We start from the raw sequence: 20,732 nt of genomic DNA on the forward strand, positions 1-20,732 counted from the left end.
AAATTGCTGGAGGGTGCTCGACCCCTGGCTCTGCCCCAGGCCCTGCCCCCACTCCACCCCTTCCCCCAAGGCCTCACCCCCGGCCCGCCTCTGCCCACCCCCACCCTGCATCTTCCCGCCCAGTTCTGCTACCTCCCCCGAGCGCACCGTGTCCCCGCTCCTCCCCTCCTCCCAGCCTCCCTGAATGCCGCAAAACAGATGTTTGCGGCAGGCAGGAGGCGCTGGGAGGGAGGGTGAGGCGCTGATCTGTGGGCCCACCGGCAGGCAGGAGGCACTCGGGGATGGGGGGAGCTGATGCATGGCTGCCAGCGGGTGCTCCGCACCCACCATTTTTTCCCCGTGTGTGCTCCAGTCTCAGAGCACCCACAGAGTTGGTGCCTATGAATTGATTTATTAGGGATGGTGCCCCTAGCCTCTGTTTGCCTGAAGCTGGGAATGGGCAACGGGATAGATCATTTGATGATACCTGTTCTGTTCATTCCCTCTGGGGCACCTGGCATTGGCCACTGCTGGAAGACAGGATACTGGGCTCAATGGACCATTGGTCTGACCCAGTATGGCTGTTCTTATGTTCTTGTTTTATAATTATATGGTTAAAAAGGAGAAAGTAAGCAATTTGTCAGTAATAGTGTTCTGTGACACTTATAGATTCATAGATTCATAGATTCTAGGACTGGAAGGGACCTTGAGAGGTCATCGAGTCCAGTCCCCTGCATGCATGGCAGGACCAAATACTGTCTATACCATCCCGGATAGACATTTATCTAACCTACTCTTAAATATCTCCAGAGATGGAGATTCCACAACCTCCCTAGGCAATTTGTTCCAGTGTTTAACCACCCTGACAGCTAGGAACTTTTTCCTAATGTCCAACCTAGACCTCCCTTGCTGCAGTTTAAACCCACTTGTATTTTTATGTCTGATTTTGTAAGCAAGTAGTTTTTAAGTGAGGCGTAACTTGGGGGTACGCAGGACAAATCGGGCTCCTGAAAGGGGTACAGTAGCCTGGAAAGGTTGAGAGCATTACAGAGCATGTAGATCTGATTAAATACTTTGGCCTTCCCCGTCTGTCAGGTGGATAGAAGTTTGCTGGAGGGTGTTACTGAATTCTCCTCACTTACTCCACCAATTCCTGGTATTTCTTGATAAGACCTTTGATGTCTTAATCACAAGCTTTGTAGCTCTCCCGCTGGGTAAGGAGACAGTTTTCTCAGCAGCATGTGACGCTCCCAGCTGTGCGATCTCCCACATCTGGGATTAAAGGGCAAAGCAATGGACGGAATGGGGAAAAGCTCTTGGCACTGATGCAAGGCACAAAGCCCTGTGCGGTAAGAGGGAATTGCGGTCGCTATAGCAATGCATGGTATCTTGGGCTGAGTCAGGATCTCCCCCCACCCACCCCCTAAAGGGCTGGAAGCACTGTGCCCAGGACTAGGATGCGGGAGCCGTGGCTCTGCCATTAACTGGCTTCCCTCTCCATGCCTCAGTCTTCCCTGACGCGCCTGTGACGCCCGCTGAGATCTCCCGGTGACAAGTGCTATAGAAGGGCAAGAAAGGGGTGCAAGGTGGAGCAGCTGAGAATGGACCCAATACAGCTTCCCCCCCAAGGCCCAGAGGTGATGGCTGAGGGACTGATCCTCATTGTCTGGCGGCAGCTGGCCCAGCAACCCGCTGCAGTCTCCTCGCCCCGTATCCATTATCCAGAATGATGCACAGAGTGAATTCTGCCAACGGCTTTGGAGCAAACATAGCCTGTCCAAGGTAATCCACAGCTGTTTGGAAGGACCGTGCAGGAAGCACAGTCTGCTTCGGTATCCTGATGAGTGTGATCCTCCGAGCCAGGGCGCTGGGGAGAACGCGTGAGATTTCAGATTGATGTGGGCAGCAGGGGAGACCCCAAAGATAGGTCACAAATTGGAAATTTGCTTGTCATAAATCACTTGCACTATTAGCTCAGCGTCCGTGCTGCCTGCCAGTAAACGGGGTTGCTGGGACACCCGGGAGGAGCAAGGGGGAGCCAACCTGGGGACCATGAACCCAGATCAATGTTTGTGAGCAATACTGTGCAGGCCCGGCCCAGGGTTATCTCGGTGATCGGCACATTGTCTGGAAGCCTCGTGCGAACTGTTCAAATAGATCCACTTGGGGCCTGAGCCATAGCTTAGGGAAGCTGATGAAAAGGCTAAAAGTATTTGTGACCTATGGAGATTGGAGCCCAGCCCACCCTGGATATTTCCTTGCCGGGGGGGGGAGGGAGGGTTGTAAATGTTGCTTTTCATAGCTTCAAACTGCATCTTTGACTGATGCTAGATTGGCATTTACAAGGACCCACTGTAGAAAAAACTCGGGGTGTGGGGAGTGGGTTGTTTGAGGTTGTTTAGGTGCCTGGGCCAGGGAATGCAAAGGCAACCCAGAGAAGATGGAGGAAACAAATGCAACTGATGAACATGCACTGCCTGGAAGAGCCTGGAACCAACTGATCAGGGAGGAGATGGAGGGCTCTGGAGGGAAAATCTTGAAAGTCATCAGTTGGCAGCTGAGCAGGTAACTGGCAGCAGCATCCAAGCACATTGGGGGGCATTCACAGCAGAGCCCTGGGGTTGAGAAGAGCAGCTGAGGTGCCTCCTGCTGCCCAACCCATCCCACACTTTCGGGTGGACATGTGTCTGGGTCAGGGCGCTGGCCGTCCCCCATGCTTAGCAGAAACCTTCTGGGACCTGCCACAGGCGTGCTGGCTAGCCGGGGAAAGCCCCGCGCCCCGATCTGAGGGCACTCTGGTGAGTTGAACAGGTGTCAAGGAAAGCCACTCGGCCTCTGAAGGGGGGCAGAAGTGCAACGGGTCTGTTGACTGTGGGCTGGGGAGAGCCAAATCCCTCCGAGCAGGGGACGCCCCAACTCAGTGCAAGGTTTAAGCCCGGCTAAGAACTGGCTGCAGAATTGTTAGGGTTTGGGTGCGAATTCCATGAGCTCACTGGATTGCTTCAGCTCCCCTTTAATTGGGGGGAGCCCACACATCTCCCTTGACCCTAACAGCAGCCCTGCTTGCTGCTGACTCCCACTGCCAACGAGCTGGCCAGTTGCACCAACCGAGGGCTGGGTGCTTGTGGAGTCCAGATGGAGGTGACCACAGTGAGATTTGGACTCGGGTTGGCGGGGGTGCCACAGCCCAGATGCTTTGTTTTTCTCTGGTCACTTTGTGGGACTCACCTGAGCCACAGGAAACAAGGCTGCTACAGCTGCTAGCCTACGGAGAGAGTCTGTTAGCTCAAGCTGTAGCAGCTTATGCTCTTGGCTCTGCTGGTCCTAGGTTCAATGCCCTATGATAACAGGTGGTACCTTAGCTGCACGCTTTACTCCTGGGGGAGTTCTGTGCCTGAAAGTTCTGCACCCAATATTTTAAAATTCTGCCTATTTTATTTGTCAAAATAGCACAATATAATCATGCCAGTTTCAATTATTTTGGTAATTTATTTCAAAATATGTCAGCAAGTATATCTGTAACAATACAGACAATGAAAATGGTTCAGGAAATGTTTTTTGTCAAATAGATTCCTCACTAGGCATATTAATACATAACTTTGAGTAATTCATTTAAACTACAGTACAGGAATGTATTTCCTGCCCCTTCAGAAGCAATGCAAAGGCTTGGAGGAGTCAGGGGTAATGGAGGAGAGGGAAGGAGTCTGGGAGCGAACCTGGAGGGTTGTTGGGTGTGGGTGGGAGAAATATAGAACAGATTTTTGGGGCCGGGAAGCAGGGAGGCATTGTTAGGGATTGATGCAGACCCTGGCTGACCCCAAGCCTCTCCCATTCGGTCAGGCACATCTGCCCCTGACCCCATGTGTCCTTGCTTCCCATCCCCATGTGACCCTGCACTTCCTCCCCGTGTCCCTGCACCCCATCAGCCAGCCCCCTCCCCCATCCCAGGTGTCCCTGCACCCCCTTAGCCAGTCTCCTCCTCCCATCCCCATGTGTCCCTGCATCCCTCCCCCTGTTCCCATGTGTCTCTGTGCCCCCACTCAGCCACCCACCTTCCACCATGTGTCCCTGCACCCCCCACCCCCATACTCATGCCTCCACTCCCATTCAGCCCCTGCCGCAGTCTGCCACTTGGGAGCGCCTGCTCTGTTCTAGTGCCATAGTGGTCCCTGGTGGGCAAAAGGCAGAACTGCAGCAACTTTCCGGCAGAAGTTATTTTCTGTGAAAAAAATTATGCATGGCACATTAATTATGCATCTGCGCAGTGGCGCAGAATTCCCCCAGGAGCAATACCTGCTGCCTTCGTAACAGGCTGGGCCTGCTTGCAGAGGCTTAGGGCAGCCGCATCTCTCAAAGCAAAGAGGCTCCCCAGAGTGGCCTGAGGGAGTAGCTTTGGCATTGTGAATGCAGCGTGCAGAGCAGCAGAGATACCTGCTGGTATGACATGGCGCCCCTGTCCTGGAGAGCTTAGCTCCAAATGGCCTCCAGTGACACCCACCGGGCAAGAGCAGGGGTCTCTGATTGGGGGTCTCATGGTCTGGAGTCTCTGAGTGAGCGCCCCCAGGTTGGGGCACAGCCACACAAATGGCCCAGCGAGGCACGGTGTGTGAGGAGAAGCAGAGTCACAGGGTGGCTGATAAGACACTGTATGGATGGGAAACCAAAGGAGCAGCCCCCTGAGCATTAGGACAGCTTTCGCAGAGCCCTGGGCATTCTGCTCTCCCCTCTGCACAGCCTGCAGGATGCTGAGAAGGGAGGGGAAGCATGCATCACGCACAGCATTGGTCCTGCCTTGAGCAGGGGGTTGCACTAGATGACCTCCTTCGTGGTGAAGCACTGGAATGGGTTACCTAGGGAGGTGGTGGAATCTGCTTCCTTAGAGGTTTTTAAGGTCAGGCTTGACAAAGCCCTGTCTGGGATGATTTAGTTGGGAATTGGTCCTGCTTTGAGCAGGGGGGTTGGACTAGATGACCTCCTGAGGTCCCTTCCAACCCTGATATTCTATGATTCTCTGACGTGGCGCACGGCTCCCCAGGGTTGTCACTCCCCTGAGGGCAGAGGGTCACAGACTCCTGCGGGCTCCCTGCTCCCAGGTCTGTGCCCTCTGGCTCCCATGCAGCTCCCTGGACTCCCACACGCCTCCAGGGAGCAGCTGCTGTGGTCCCAGCTCCTGGCCCAAGTCGTGCCCCCTGGCCAGCATGCCCCTTGGCACTCTGTCCGTGGCCCCTCAGGGCTGCCCAGTTTATCTCCCATGGTCCCCGGACAGCAGGGTGAAAAATTGGCTCCTATCTCTCTCAGCTGCCACCTCACCAGAGCTGCCTCTGGCAGGAGTATAAAGGGCTACTGACCCCACTCGGTTTCCAGGACCCACGTAAGAAGCAGAATGGCTTTCCTCTGGTTCCTGCCCTGCCTCGCCTTCCTGGGCACTGCCTATGGTAAGTACCACTGGCCTTCTTCGATTGGCAGCAGGGACTGGAGGGCCCAGAGCTGGGAAAGGGTCTCTCTGCCACAGGGAGCTCCTGAGGCCCTGGCCCTGTCTCTACTTGCCCCAGCTGGAGAAACCCTGCTGATGGCACAGACGGATGCAGCCTACACCATGCTGTGCTCGACGGCGCTTGCCACCCCCCCCCCAGCCCATCCTGCCCCCCATGGCGGCTGTACAGCCCTGGCCCTGGGGGATGTGCCCAGGTGAATTGGAGTGGGCAGTGTATGCCCATGGCTGTAACGAAGGCCCCCAGCCACCAACTGCTCCCCCGGCTGCCGCCCCACTGGTGCGGTGCCCCACGGAGCAGCCCGGGCCCTAGCCCTGTGCTCCCTCCCCGCTGGACCCCGGGAGCTGTGGGTAACTCCTCTCCTTCCCTCCCCCAGGCTGCGGCCTCCCTGCCATCCAGCCTGCCATCAGTGGCTATGCTCGAATCGTGAACGGTGAGACGGCGGTTCCTGGATCCTGGCCCTGGCAGGTCTCCCTACAGGTGAGAGCCCAGCAGCCCCTTCGGCCAGGCCGGGGCCCCTGTGGGGAGCAAAGCTGGGGGGAAAGGCAGGAAGGCCTGGCCCTTAGAGAACCTGGGATGGGGGTGATTTCATGGTGTCCCAGGGCAGCTAGGCAGCATCTCAGTGCTAGTGGGGATTCCCCTCAACACCCCCCCGCCAGCTGCTCCCTGGGATATCTGCCTCCATGCTCTGTGTGCATTTCCCAGCAGCACTGGGGGCCCCTTGCTGCTTGCTGCAGGTGGATTCTCAGTAGGGTGACCATACATCCCGTTTTGGCCAGGACAGTCCCCTTTTTAAGCCCTGTCCTGGGTGTCCTGACTTTTTTGGCAAAAATGGGCATTTGTCCTGTTTGCCTTGGCTAACTGATCCAGTTGGCAAGTGCAAACAGGACAAATGCCCACTTTTGTCAAAAAAAAAGTGGGGTGCAGTGCAGAGGGCGAACTGTGATTCCAGCCCCATGCAGGGGGAGGCAGGGTTCTGGCAGGTAGCAACAGCCTCAAGGGGACTGGGGGACGGGCAGGCAGGCAGGGCTCGGGCCAGCCCCGCCTGGGGAGAAGGACTTGGGCAGACCCACATGGTGTCCCGTTTTCCCTTTGGAAAATTGGTTACTCTAATTCCCAGCCTCCCTGCCCCCGATCGGTGCCTGCTCTGCTGTGGGGCAAGGGCCTGTTACCCCAGGGCAGCATCCACCGACGGGCAGCGCTGCCCGAGACAGTGGGATGAACTGACCTGTCCTCTCTGCGCTCTAAGAGCACCTGCCAGGAGCCTTCCCCCAGCCCTGCCCCCAGAGAGCCTCAGCTCCGGCGCACGGCCCTGGTAGGAATCTCCACGTTGCCTTCTCTCCTGCTGCTCCCAGTCCCTGCTGGGCATCACAGGCCCTGGCTCCCCTCCAAGCACACGGGCTCAGCAGAGATCCCTGAGGGGTGGGGCAGGCCTGCCCCTGCTGCAGTCTGTGCCCAGCAGGGCCTGGCAGATGGGGCAGAGGGCATTGGATGCCCAGAGGGGGTGCCCACTTCCCAGGGATGGGTCTCAGCCATCTGCTCTCCCTTAGTTTGATGCTCTGGCCCCAATTCCCCTCCCCTGGTTCCTGGCAGCCCCTGCCAGGCAGAGTGGGGGGGTCCCCGGCACGTGGCTGTTGTGGGCCGGCTCAGTCACCACCTGTTCTCCCCCTCCCCACAGGACAACACTGGCTTCCATTTCTGCGGTGGCTCCCTGATCAGCGAGAACTGGGTGGTCACCGCTGCTCACTGCGGTGTCAGGTAGGAACTGGGGCAGGAGCTGTGGAGCGCCGTGGTGCAGGCACTAGAGTGGGACGGAGTGGGCGATGGGACACAGAGGGGATGGATGTGCCACCTGCACTGAGTTGTCCTGGCAGATACTGCATGTCCACCAATGTTCTATATGCCATCATATGCCAGCAATGCCCCTCTGCTATGTACATTGGCCAAACTGGACACTCTGGAGATTTCCATTACTTGCATCTGAAGAAGTGAGGTTCTTACCCACGAAAGCTTATGCTCCCAGTACTTCTGTTAGTCTCAAAGGTGCCACAGGACCCTCTGTTGCTTCTGGCAGATACTGTTAGGCCCGGGGCCCGGGCATCAGTGTCCTGACACAGAGAGCTCCACTCAGCTCGCATGGCCCTGGCTGCTTTCTTCAGCCACCTGGGCCTTGCGCTGGCTCCAGGGGCTCGCACTTCCCCTGCCACACTTCCTGGGCACAGGGCCCAGTGGAGGGGACAGAAGGAGCTGCAGGGAGCCAGGCCTGCCCCACCATTCCCTGTACTCGGGGCTTCCTTTTCTTCCCCCCGCAGCACAAGTCACCGTGTGGTTCTGGGGGAATTTAACCAACACTCTCCGGCTGAGGATGTGCAAGTCCTGCAGATTGCCAAGGTAGGGGGCTGGCTGGTGCGGGGTCCCCCCGGGGGCTGCACATGTCCTCCCTCCATGGGCCTGGAACACCGGTCCCCCAGTGACCCTTCGTGCCCACCTCAACCCCCGGTACACTCACATGTCAGCCTGTGTCTTGTCTCACGGGAAGAGCTCCTCGGGGTCCTGCAGGGGGTGGACGTGGTCTCCGGGGAGTCCTGCTGGAGGGGGTGTGGACGTGGCCTACAAGAGTCCTGCTAAGGGGTGGACGTGATTTCGGTGGGGTCTCGTATGGGGGCTGGACGTGGTCTCCGGCTCCTCTGTCTCGCGTGGCAGGTTTTCAAGAACCGCAAATTCAGCGGAGTCTCCCTGAAGAATGACATCACCCTGCTCAAGCTGGCCACGCCAGCCAACATGACGGACCGTGTGTCCCCTGTGTGCCTGCCCGCAGCCACTGACGACTTCCCTGGAGGCCTGACCTGCGTGACCACAGGCTGGGGCTTGACCAATCCCAGCGGTAACATATGGTGGGGACTCAGCTTAGCCGACTGACTCTTCCCCAACCCCTCTCCTCAGCCCCCTGCCCCCTGACCTTCCCGGGCACATGATGGACTAGGAAATGGGGCCCAGCTGAGCCCCCGCACACTGGACAGCCCTCTGCCCCCTCCGGCTAGCCCCCTCCAGGCCCTGCCTCTCTTCCTGCCCCAGGCCAAACCCAGAGAATTTGACCAGGAGGCCCCCGTGGGGTCCCCACCTGACTGGACACAGCTGTCCTGTGAGTGCCCGGGCAAGGCAGGTGCAGATGGGGCCCCTTCTTCTGCGGAGGGGCCCCAGGGGGAGCTCTCCAGTCCCCTCCCTCCCGGTTGAAGTCCCGGTGCCAGGCGAGGCCCAGGGGCTGCAGTGTCTGGGATTGGGGGCTGCCCCATGCTGTGTGGCTGACTCCATCTCCTGCCTGCCTTTGTTTTCCAGCCCAGAATACCCCAGACCAGCTGCAGCAGGTGGCACTGCCCCTGCTGACCAACAGGCAGTGCAGGAGGTACTGGGGCAACATCCCGGGCAACATCTGCGCCGACGCCGCTGGAGCCTCCTCCTGCATGGTACCCAGCTCTGCAGCACCACAGCCCCCCTGTCTGCTTCAGTGCCCACCTGTCTGGCCATACATCACTCCTAGCCAGTGCTCAGAACTCTGTCCTGCTAGCCACTTCCGCTCTCTCGCCATCCCTCCCTCCCTGCCTGCCTGTCACCCCATCCCTGCATCCGTCCAGGCAGCCCCCCTTGATCTAACCAGGGATCTGTTCATCCCTCCCTCCCTTCCTCTAGGCTCCCATTTCCCTGCCTGCGATCCACCCTCCCCATCTCTCTCCCCAGCCCTGGGGCCTGCGGTGGCTATGTAGGGCCCCATCCAGACAAGCGCAGACTCGTTTGCATTTGGGGAACAGCCAGTGGATGAGCAGGTCCCCCTCGCTTTATGCTCCCCTAGGAGGAGATACTCCACCCAACCTGCTGCTGCTGCTTGCAAGGTGACTCCGGCGGCCCCCTGGTGTGCCAGAAGGATGGCGCCTGGACCCTGGTGGGGATCGTCTCCTGGGGAAGCAGCACCTGCTCCCCCTCCACGCCCGGTGTTTACGCCCGCGTCACCGCGTCAGGGCCTGGATCGACCAGACCATTGTAGCCGATTAACTCAGCCGCACATTCCCAGCGTGACCAGTCAATAAAGGAACGTCAGAGACTGGCAGTGCCTGTGCCCTGTGGTCTTTGGCTCCTGGGCCGCGACAGGGCTCATGTGGTGGGGTACAATCGAGACCTAAGGCACACGGTGTCTGGTCTTCTCCTGTTTATCTGCGCCCCCTGGTGGATCATGCACACGGATATGTACTGCAGCACATGGTACCACCAGCCAAGTCATCCCATAGCATGGACAGATCATCTAGTTCAGCCCCCTGCGTGGCTGGCCCAAGTAAACCTAGACCAGCCCTGACAGGCATTTATCCCACTTGTTCTTAAACCTCTCATGACAGATTCTACAGACTCCCTTGGAAGCCTGTTGCAGAACTTACCTACCCTGAGAGTTGGAAAGTTTTTCCTCACATCAGATCTACATCTCCATGGCTGCAGATTAAGCTCATTACATCTTGTCCTTCCCTCAGCGGACATGGCGAACAATCGGTCTTTCTAACAGCCCTTAACATGTTTGAAGACTGTTACCAGGTACCTCCTCAGCCGTCTTTTCTCCAGACTAAACATGCCCATGTCTGGTCAGGTTTAATCTTTCCTCACAGGGGGGTTTCTAAATCTTTGATCCCTTTTGTTGCTCTTCTCTGGGCTCTCCAATTTGTCCATATCTTCCCTAAGGTGCAGTGCCCAGAACGGGACACAGGGGGGCCTCCCCAGTGCTGAGCAGAGTGGAACAGTGACCTGTGCCTTACACACAACACTCCTCTTAATACACCCCAGAACCATATTCGCCTTTTTCGCAGCTACGTCATGTTGCTGACTCCTATTCAGTCTGTGATGCACTGTAACCTCCAGCCCGTCAGCAGTGCTGCTGCCAGCCAGTTATCCCCAGACTGTAGTTGGACACGGGCTGCAGTTTGACATTAACTCACCCACTTTGCAGTGGGGATGCTGGCACAAATCACACAGGTGCTGCTCACCCTCCAGTGCCTTGCCATCATTCCCTTCGAAGGAGAGACTGGGAAGAAATTCTTGTGCGTCTCAGCCCAGCGTACCATGGTCCATGCCCCAACCACACCGCGTGACGGCAGAAGCAGGGAGGGCGCAGTAACGAGGGGTGCGCTTGGCCGTGGGGATGCTCACTGCTGAGCTAGGCTACGCCGGGTGCAGATAACCTGGGGGAACTGTGCAGTGAAGACACAGCCTGGCAGAGCCAGACTGCTAGCAGGCCGGGCAGGTCCTAGTAGTTCAAAGTCTCCACCCAATAGAATTCAGCAGCCAAGCCATCCCTCTGGGATTGCCCAGCTGGGGAGCAAAGCACAGCTTCAGCTGAGGTGCCTCAATCCGCCGCTTCTCTGAGCCGGCAGCAGGGGCTGCAACACAGTGTGACCGTGCCAGGCCCAGGTTTGCTCCAGCAGCAGCGTGGCACTTTCCACAGACCCTATCCCCAAAGCTCAATTCATTATGTGAGTCAGGTCCCAGAGGGCCCAGACCTGGTCCCACACATGGCTGGACTGGACTCCCAACCATGCTGCTGAGCACAGCCCCACCTTCTCACTGAAGCTCCAGGCCGCGCCAGTTGGTACCCTATGCCAGCCGCTCTGGGGGCGCACCGGCCTGTACGCGCCGTGCCAGCCGCTCTGGGGGCGCGCCGGCCTGTACGCGCCGTGCCAGCCGCTCTGGGGGTGCACCGGCCTGTATGCGCCGTGCCAGCCGTTCTGGGGCCGCGCCGGCCTGTACGCGCCGTGCCAGCCGCTCTGGGGGCGCGCCGGCCTGTACACGCTGTGCCAGCCGCTCTGGGGGCTCGCCAGCCTGTACACACTGTGTCAGTCACACTGGCTGGTACGTGACGTGTGAGCTGCTCTAGGGTGTGGCAACTGTTACACACTGTGTCAACCACTCAGGTGTGCTGGTCGGTACACACTGTGTCAGCCGCTCTGGGAGCGCACCGGCTATATGTACAGTGTCAGTCACTCTGGCCTGTACGTATTGTGCCAGCCGCTCTGGGGCCATGGCTGTGTGTACACGCTGTGTCAGTCGACATGCACTGGCTGTTATGTGCCGTGTCAGCCGTTCTGGGGTGCATTGATCACTGGGGAAGGGTGTCACTCATTTACACTCACCCCTGCACCAACCTGCACTCCCGTGGGCCCACGTGGTCACCAGCCAAGACCTGCCCAAGAGGCTGGAAGCTTCCACTGCAGAGGATCTTCTGGTCTCACTGCAGGAGACGCCCCATCCTGTGGCCTTGGGGCTTTGAGGATCCGCAGGGTAGACTGTGGGGCTGCTGGTCCCTGGGGGAGCAGTGCTGGCAGAGTCACCAGCCACAGGCTGTGAGTGTTCTGGAGCCAAGCACCACAGTCTGATGGGCAGTGTGCCCAGTGATGAGCTGCCAAAATCGTAACAACTGGTTCCCTCCTCACCCCATAAGGGGGTTGTGGCCCAGGACTCCTGCCCCATCCACCCCCCTTCCCTGACCCCTGACTGCCCCCTGCCGCCCCATCCAACCCCTCCTCTCATTCCTGATGGCCCCCCGGGACCCCTGCCCCATCCAACCACCCCTTCTCCCTGTCCCCTGACCACCCCTGGAACCCCTGCCCCTGACTGCCTCCCACCGCCCCATCCAACCCCCCCTACTTCCTGACTGCTCCCATGGGACCCTTGACCCATTCAACCCCCCTGTTCCCTGCCTTCTGACTGCCCCGACCCCATCCACCCCCCCGAACTCCCCTGCCCTCTATCAATCCCCTCCCCGCTCCCTGCCCACTTACTGCACTGCTTGGAGGTGGCTGGCGGCACTACAGCCATGCTGCTCGGCTGGAGCCAGGCCATGCCGCCGCCGCACAGTGCCTGGAGCACCGGGTCAGGCCGAGCTCACAGCGCCCCCAGTTCCCGCGAATCAGCTGTTCGCGCGGGAAGCCTGGGAGGGCTGAGAAGCAAGTGGCGGCTTCGCGCTCAAGCCCAGGGAGGCGGAGCGGAGATGAGCTGAGGTGGGGAGCGGTTCCCCATGCGCCCCCCCCCCCCGGGTTACCTGCTGCAGCGCAGGCGGCCCCCCCCCTCCCCGCCCCAGCTCACCTCCACTCCGTCTCCACCTCCCTGGGCCTGAGCGCGAAGCTGCCGCACTGCTTCTCCGCCCTCCCAGCGTCCCACATGAACAGGTGATTCACGGGGGGAGGGGGAGAAGCGGGGCGGAGCATTCAGGGGAGGAGGCGGAGCGGAGGTGAGCTGGGGTCGGGGGGCGGGGCGGGGAGCTGCTGGTGGGTGCTCTGTACCCACCAAATTTTCCCCATGGGTGCTCCAGCCCCGGAGCACCCACGGAGTCGGCACCTAAGGTGCCACTTTTGGATAATGTGCTCAGGGGGAGCGGCTGCTCCCCCTGCTCCCCCCCAGCTACGCTCCTGGGTCACTTCAACTTACCGGTTGTTAAATTTAGAAGCCCTTTTAGAACCGGTTATCCCACGCAGGACAACCAGTTGTAAAAGGGCTTCTAAATTTAACAACCGGTTCCCACGAACTGGTGCGAACCAGCTCCAGCTTACCACTGGCTGCAGCGAGTGGGGAGCCAGTGGCTAGGCCCCCATTGTCAGAGGTCTGCTAGGGACAGAGCTCAAAGGGAGAAAGTCCAGTTCAGGAGGAACAAAAAAGCCAGAGAGAGCAGGCGCAGCAGGGCTATCCACAAAAGGGGCAGTACCTAGAAAGAGGAAAGACAATGGTGTAAGGGGAAAAGAGGGAAAGTTAAAGGAAGAACAGTAGTGTTAAACGAGAGGAAAAATAAACTATTAGAAAAACATTGTTAGAAAATTGTGAGAAAAGTCCAGCCCAAATTAAATGTGAAGGAAATAAACTGTAATTAAAGTGAAACCGACTTAAGAAATAAGGTGGAAGAGAGTTGTAGTGACAGTAAGAAAATAGTAAGGACTGTAAAACAAACCCTCCAAACAGCATCCTAAGGCAGACAAGGTGAAGCGCTAGGAACAGAGAAATTGTCAGGGAGCAAAGGGCTGTAAGCTAGAAAGGAGCAGAGGGATAACAATTCAGCCAAGGAATCACATCAAAGAATTTAGGTTGGAACTCAAACCAGTAAACCAAGGTTGCACAAGAGGATTGCCCAGAAAAAAAGTTTGAAAACCACTGTTCTAATGCATTGTATTCACTAATTCAAAATGCTGTTGTTTTATACATGAAAATTGTTACCTGATAAGGCTAATTCCCCACTCTGGGGGCCCGCAAGGATTCTAAAAATAAATACTGGCCACTCCAGGCTGGTATTAAACTCCCAAGGTTACAGCTTCTCTCTGACCTTGGATTGGTAGATGCTGCCACCGCCCAAGTGCAGAACCCCTTTGAGAGCCCAGGACGGCGCACTTGGGAATTCCTTCCTGTGGGGTACCCTCAAGCCCTTTCACCCCCCCTCCGGGGAAGAGCTGAGAAAGAAAAAAAAAAAAAGGAAATCAGCTGTCGCCACCAGCTAATTAAGCATGTGCACAAACCTCTTAAGACACAAAAATCCAATCCAAAAAAGGTATTTATTAATAAAAAAAGAAAGAAAATACAGCTGGGAACTCAGGCTATTGCTAGATTTTAAAAGAGCAACTACACGAAATAAGCACCAAGAATCGCTTTTTTGAGGTCCAGCTTAAAGGTTACAAGCAAAACAAAAGCATCTGGGGTTAGCACAGGGGAGGCCACAAGACATAAAGAAATAAAAAGAGTGAAGCCTAATCACGTCTTCCTAGACATTTCCTGATCTACTTATATATCTGGGGTTTTAAATTAGTAGTTTCTAGGTATGATGCGGATGATTTTTTTCATTCCTGGCCCAAGCTTCTCACAGTATAGCTCTGTCCTGTTTGCCTCTCCCGGGGAGGACAACAGCCAGACAAAAGGAGAGTCTTTGTTTCAATTTTAAAAAGTTCTAGCCTTCCCATTGGCTCTTTTGGCCAGGTGCCCGCTCCCTTCCTTTTACCTATGCATAGCAGTGAGACTTTTTAACCCTTTACAGGTAGAGCAATTAGAGAACAACTATTAAGAGGGATTTTATAGCTACTGGCTGGCTGGGTGTCCATAAAAGGGAGCTACCCCCCACTTCTTTTATCACATTACCTATGAAGTGAATTTAATGAAGACAATCATTAATACATAGTCGATAACAGTAATAGTTTATGGTGTAAGCTTAAGGAGTAGCTCCTGCTAAAACAACTAACTCTGATTTCCTTGTGATTTGTCCCCATTTAATTGATTTCTGCTTTACCCCCACCTGATTGAAAGAACATAATACAGTCTCTAGATTGCCTCTGCCTCTCCTCATTGCTCTGACTCAGAACACCCCTCCTTTCCCTGCCATGCTGGGCAGAGGCTAGGTCCCTCCAAGGTCCATTTTAGCATCAGGTGTGAAGTCCTAGAGCCCCAATGGAACTGTTATCCGATGATGAACAGGGTCATCCCATTGTCTCTTAGCGTCTCTGGGGCAGGGCTCAGGACTCTTGGCCCAGTTTCTGGGGTCTGTTTTCTGGACAGTCAGTAGCACTCTCAGCTTCTCTGAAATACATCGATTCTCAAGCCAGCTGGGCTGGGCAGAGGGGCCCTCCCATTTTAGCCCAGTTTGCTGCCCCCATCAGAGCTTTGGAAAGAACCTTTTTTTTAAATCAAACATCTCAGTAGGGACAAGTTCTCCCCCAAACGTGCAGCAAGGAAGGGGTCTGGGGTTTTTGTTTTTTGGAGATTAAATGCCTGAAAAATGGTTTCTTTGCAACCGTTTTGCCAAATAACCAGTGAAATCCCCTGGCACCAAAGTCTGTTATACACAAGTAGAGTCTCTTTATGCCAGTGCCAAAAGGCTTGAGCCGGTTGTCCAGTGAGGAGGGAAAAATTTGGGGGATGGGCTAGTTATTATTGTTCTTTATTATCCAGCCTTTGGTAAAATGCCTCCCCCTGCATCCCTCTGACCTGGGGAATGCACACAGGGCCATTGTCCAGGAACCAAGAGCCAAGTGACTACCCATGGTGTCATAACTAGAAAGGGAAGAGTAACAACCCTCCTATATCAATACTATAAAATCCCTCCTGGCCAGAGGCACCAAAATCCTTTTACCTGTAAAGGGTTAAGAAGCTCAGGTAACCTGGCTGACACCTGACCCAAAGGACCAATAAGGGGACAAGATACTTTCAAACATTGGGGGGGTGGGGGCTTTTGTTTGTGTGCTCTTTGTTTTTGGGTGTGTTCGCTCCTAGGACTAAGAGGGACCGGACAGCAATCCATGTTCTCCAAATCTTTCTGCACAAGTGTCCCTAGCCTCTGTTTGTCAGAGGATGGAGATGGATGGCAGGAGAGAGATCACTTGATCATTACCTGTTAGGTTCACTCCCTCTGGGGCACCTGGCATTGGCCACTGTCGGTAGACAGGATACTGGGCTAGATGGACCTTTGGTCTGACCCAGTACGGCCGTTCTTATGTTCTTATATGTTCTTATGGTCTCATATTTTCAAACTTGTAAGTAACAGCCAGGCAAGGCGTATTAGTTTTATCTTTGTTTTCTCAACTTGTAAATGTTCCTTTTGCTAGAGGGTTTATCTCGGTTTGCTGTAACTTTGAACCTAGGGCTAGAGGGGGGTCCTCTGGGCTCTTTGAATTTGATTACCCTGTAAAGTTATTTTCCATCCTGATTTTACAGAGATGATTTTTGCCTTTTCTTTTAATAAAATTCTTCCTTTAAGAACCTAATTGATTTTTCATTGTTTTAAGATCCAAAGGTTTGGATCTGTGTTCACCGGGACTAATTGGTGAAGGGATATTCTCAAACCTTCCCAGGGAAAGGGGTGTTGGGGCATGGGGAGGATTATTCTCAAGCCTACCCAGGAAAAGGGGTTTAAGGGCTTGGGGGAAAATATTCTCAAGCCTGCCCAGGAAAGGGGGGTTAGGGACTTGGGAGATATTTGGGGAAAGGCAGAGTTCCAAATGGCTCTCCATAAATATTTGGTTAAAACGCTTGGTGGTGGCGCGTATTTTTAACCTAAGCTGGTAAAAATAAGCTTAGGGGTCTTTCATGCGGGTCCCCCCATCTGTACTCTAAAGTTCAGAGTGGGGAGGGAACCTTGACATGGTGGCAGATCGGTGGGATCATTGTTGAACCAAAAGCACAGCAGGATTTTTAAAAGGATTCTTGTTAGAGTTTTTTTTTCTTCTCTGTCTGAAGGCAGAGGGGTCAAGTTACAGTAACAAAGGAATTTACAAGCTGGAATTTTTTTTCTTTCTAACTCTCGGGTATAGCTAGCTTAGACCCAGAAAGGCTGAACACTGCATGCTGTGAAAGTCTCTGTTAACTAAGCAGCCCCTGTGCTGAGTGCATCCCAGTTTCAGTGACCTGCAGAGGGGGTGTGACCAAGCACAAGAAAGCAGGAAAATGAGTACCAAACTATGAGTAATAAACTAGAGCTGGCCAGACTGGAAGCACAAGAGAATGAAAAGAATCATAAGAGACTGCTCGAATTAAAACAACTTGAGAAAGAAGCTGCTGAAAAAGCAGAGGAAGCCAACGAGGCTGCCCATAAGAGAGCTATGGAAGAGAAAGAAAAAGAGATGGAGGAGAAAGAAAAAGAGAGAAAGCATGAACTGGAGTTAGAGAGGGCAAGGGCTAGGCAACATATCCCAGACAACCCTAGCAACCCCTCTCCAGGTACCGCTTCCCATCCCAGAAAATTCCCCATCTACAAGGCAGGTGATGATACCGAGGCCTTGTTAGAAAATTTCGAAAGGGCCTGCCTTGGGTACAGCATCTGTAAAGACCAGTACCTGGTAGAGCTGAGGCCACAGCTCAGTGGACCCTTAGCAGAGGTGGCGACTGAAATGCCTAAGGAACACATGAACAGTTATGAACTTTTTAAAAACAAGGCCAGAATCAGAATGGGGCTAACACCCGAGCATGCCCATCGGCTGTTCAGAGCCCAAAGGTGGAAACCAGACATGTCATTTACCCGACATGCCTACTACATTGTGAAAAATTGGGATGCCTGGATATCAGGAGCAAGTGTTAAATCTCCGGAAGAGTTGTCCTTCCTAATGCAAATGGAGCAGTTTTTAGAGGGTGTTCCTGAGAAAATAGAAAGGTACATCCTAGATGGGAAGCCCAAAACTGTAACCGAGGCGGGGGGAGATTGGAGCCAAATGGGTGGAGGTGGCAAAAAAGAAAAAAACTAGTAGCAGTTGGAGCGAATATCAGAAGGGGCAACCTGAAACAAAACCCTATCACCGGGGGCAACCCAAGACCCCACCTCCATCCCAAGGAAAACCCCAGACACTTTATCATCCCACCATACCAGTCTCCAGCAACCCACCTCGCCCCAGTGACCAGTCAGCTGGGCAATGTTTTAAATGTAATGAGCTGGGGCATGTGAAGGCCAACTGCCCCAAGAACCCCAACAGACTGCAGTTCATTACACCGGAGTCACACCCAAGGTCCTCAGGTCCAGATGCCTCCCAGGTACCCTCAGAGCGAAGGGAAACTGTGAGTGTGGGCGGGAAGAAGGTTATCGCATGGAGGGACACTGGAGCACAGGTGTCAGCTATCCATCAATCTTTAGTGGACCCCAAATTCGTCAACCCAGAGGCCCAAGTAATGATTCAACCATTCATGTCAAAATCTTTAAACTTGCCTGTCTAGTACAAGGGCTGGTCAGGAATGTGGACTTTTGCAGTCTATGATGATTATCCCATTCCCATGCTGCCAGGGGAAGATTTGGCCAACCATGTGAAACTAGCCAAAAGGGTGGGAATGGTCACTCGCAGCCAGGCTAAACAAGCTTTCACACCTAGCTTTGTCCCTTACCCTTCCACCAGGGCCTCACCTGTGTTACCAGAGACCCAACCAAAGCCAGTCCCAGAACCGGAACGATTGCCAACACTGAGTCCAGCGCTTGCAAACCCATCTACAACTTCAACACCAGAGGCACTACTGAACCTGCACTGCCAGCAGCAGCAGCAGATAACCCTACCCAAGAGGCTCAGCCAGAGGCTGAAATACCACATAGTGCACCAGCAGAGAGCGGTTCACCGTCAACAGAAACAGCCCCATCACCTGCATCACTTCCAGAGGGACCAAGCCCAGGTCCATAATCCAGTGAGGAACCGATGTCTCCAGCATCAAGGGAACAGTTCCAGGCTGAACAGAAAGCAGATGACAGCCTCCAGGGAGCTTGGACGGCGGCACGGAGCAACCCACCGCCTCTCAGCTCTTCTAATCGATCCCAGTTTGTTGTAGAAAGAGGACTTTTATACAAGGAAACTCTTTCTGGTGGGCATCAGGAAAATTGGCATCCTTAGAGAGAGTTGGTAGTTCCAACTAAGTACCAGATAAAGCTCTTGAGCTTAGCCCACAATCATCTTAGTGGCCATGCTGGGGTGAACAGGACCAAAGACTGTTTGGGGAGGTCATTCCACTGGGAGAGAATGGGCAAAGATGTTTCTACTTATGTCCGGTCTTGTGAGGTGTGCCAAAAAGTTGGAAAACCCGCAAAAAGAACAGGAGTACTTGTGGCACCTTAGAGACTAACAAATTATGCTCAAATAAATTTGTTAGTCTCTAAGGGGCCACAAGTACTCCTGCTCTTAATTCAGGACAAATTGCTTAAAGCAGGACAATTATAGCCCAAGGCTGGGGTTCCTGTGCACATCAAGGCAAATCAAACCAGCCAAACAGAGAAGACTTCGGCTTTACCCCACTGGCTAACCATAAGTCATACAAGCAATTCCCTTAGGCCATGTCTACACTATGACTTTAATTCGGATTTAGCAGCGTTAAATGGAATTAACCCTGCACCCGTCCACACAACGAAGCCATTTATTTCGAAATAAAGGGCTCTTAAAATCAATTTCTGTACTCCACCCCGACGAGCGGAGTAGCACCAAAATCGATATTGTCATTTCGAATTAGGGTTAGTGTGGCCGCAATCCAATGGTATTGGCCTCCGGGAGCTGTCCCACAGTGCACCATGTGACCGCTCTGGACAGCAATCTGAACTTGGATGCACTGGCCAGGTAGACAGGAAAAGCCCTGCGAACATTTGAATTTCATTTCCTGTTTGCCCAGCGTGGAGAGCACAGGTGACCACAGATAGCTCATCAGCACAGGTAACCATGCAGGCCGATAATCGAAAAAGAGCACCAGCATGGACCGTACGGGAGGTACTGGATCTGATCGCTATATGGGGAGAGGATCCAGTGCTAGCAGAACTTCGTTCGAAAAGATGAAATGCCAAAACTTTTGAAAAAATCTCCAAGGGCATGATGGAGAGAGGCCACAATAGGGACTCAGATCAGTGCTGCGTGAAAGTCAAGGAGCTCAGACAAGCCTATCAAAAAACAAAGGAGGCAAACGGTCGCTCCGGGTCAGAGCCGCGGACATGCCACTTCTACGACGAGCTGCATGCAGTTCTAGGGGGGGCCGCCACCACTACCCCACCTCTGACCGTGGATTCCGAGGTGGGGATAATCTCATCAGCTACACCTGAGGATTCTGCAGACGAGGAGGAGGAGGACGAGCTTGCGGAGAGCACCCAGCACTCCGTTCTTCCCAACAGCCAGGATCTTTTTCTCAGCCTGACTGAAGTACCCTCCCAACCCTCCCAAGCCAGTATCCAAGACCATGACCCCATGGAAGGGACCGCAGGTGAGTTTACCTTTTAAAATATAAAACTTGTTTTAAAAGCAAGCGTTTTTTAATGATTACTTTGCCCTGAGGACTTGGGATGCATTCGCGGCCAGTACAGCTACTGGAAAAGTCTGTTAACGTGTCTGGGGATGGAGTGGAAATCCTCCAGGGACATCTCCATGAAGCTCTCCTGGAGGTACTCTAAAAGCCTTTCCACAAGGTTTCTGGGCAGTGCAGCCTTATTCCGTCCTCCATGGTAGGACACTTGACCACGCCATGCTAGTAGCAAGTAATCTGGTATCATTGCATGACAAAGCCTGGCAGCATATCGTTCCGGTGTTTGCTGGCATTCAAGCAACATCCGTTCTTTATCTCGCTGTGTAATCCTCAGGAGAGTGGTATCGCTCATGGTAACCTGGTTGAAATACGGGAATTTAATTAAGGGGACAGAGGTGGCCATTCCTACTGGGCTGTTTGCCTGTGGCTGAAAAGAAATCCTTCCCTGCAGTTGGGGGTGGGGGTGGGGGAGGAATTGGCCCTGAGCTTTTCACGTTTGGCTAGCAGGGATCTTCCCTG

At 54.5% G+C, this 20,732-nt stretch overlaps 1 protein-coding gene across 1 annotated transcript; it reads left to right on the forward strand.

The window, feature by feature from the left end:
• Nucleotides 1-963: 963 nt before the first annotated feature.
• Nucleotides 964-9,945, forward strand: LOC117886751 (chymotrypsinogen 2-like). Its single transcript, XM_034788796.1, is given in 9 exon segments — nt 964-2,544; nt 5,278-5,414; nt 5,848-5,951; nt 7,150-7,229; nt 7,784-7,862; nt 8,175-8,355; nt 8,808-8,935; nt 9,319-9,475; nt 9,478-9,945. Coding segments are annotated over 8 exon segments (822 nt in total). The 5' UTR covers nt 964-2,544; nt 5,278-5,362; the 3' UTR covers nt 9,519-9,945.
• Nucleotides 9,946-20,732: the final 10,787 nt, after the last annotated feature.

This window comes from Trachemys scripta, chromosome 13, assembly GCF_013100865.1.
Source record: "Trachemys scripta elegans isolate TJP31775 chromosome 13, CAS_Tse_1.0, whole genome shotgun sequence".
Taxonomy (NCBI): domain Eukaryota; kingdom Metazoa; phylum Chordata; order Testudines; family Emydidae; genus Trachemys; species Trachemys scripta.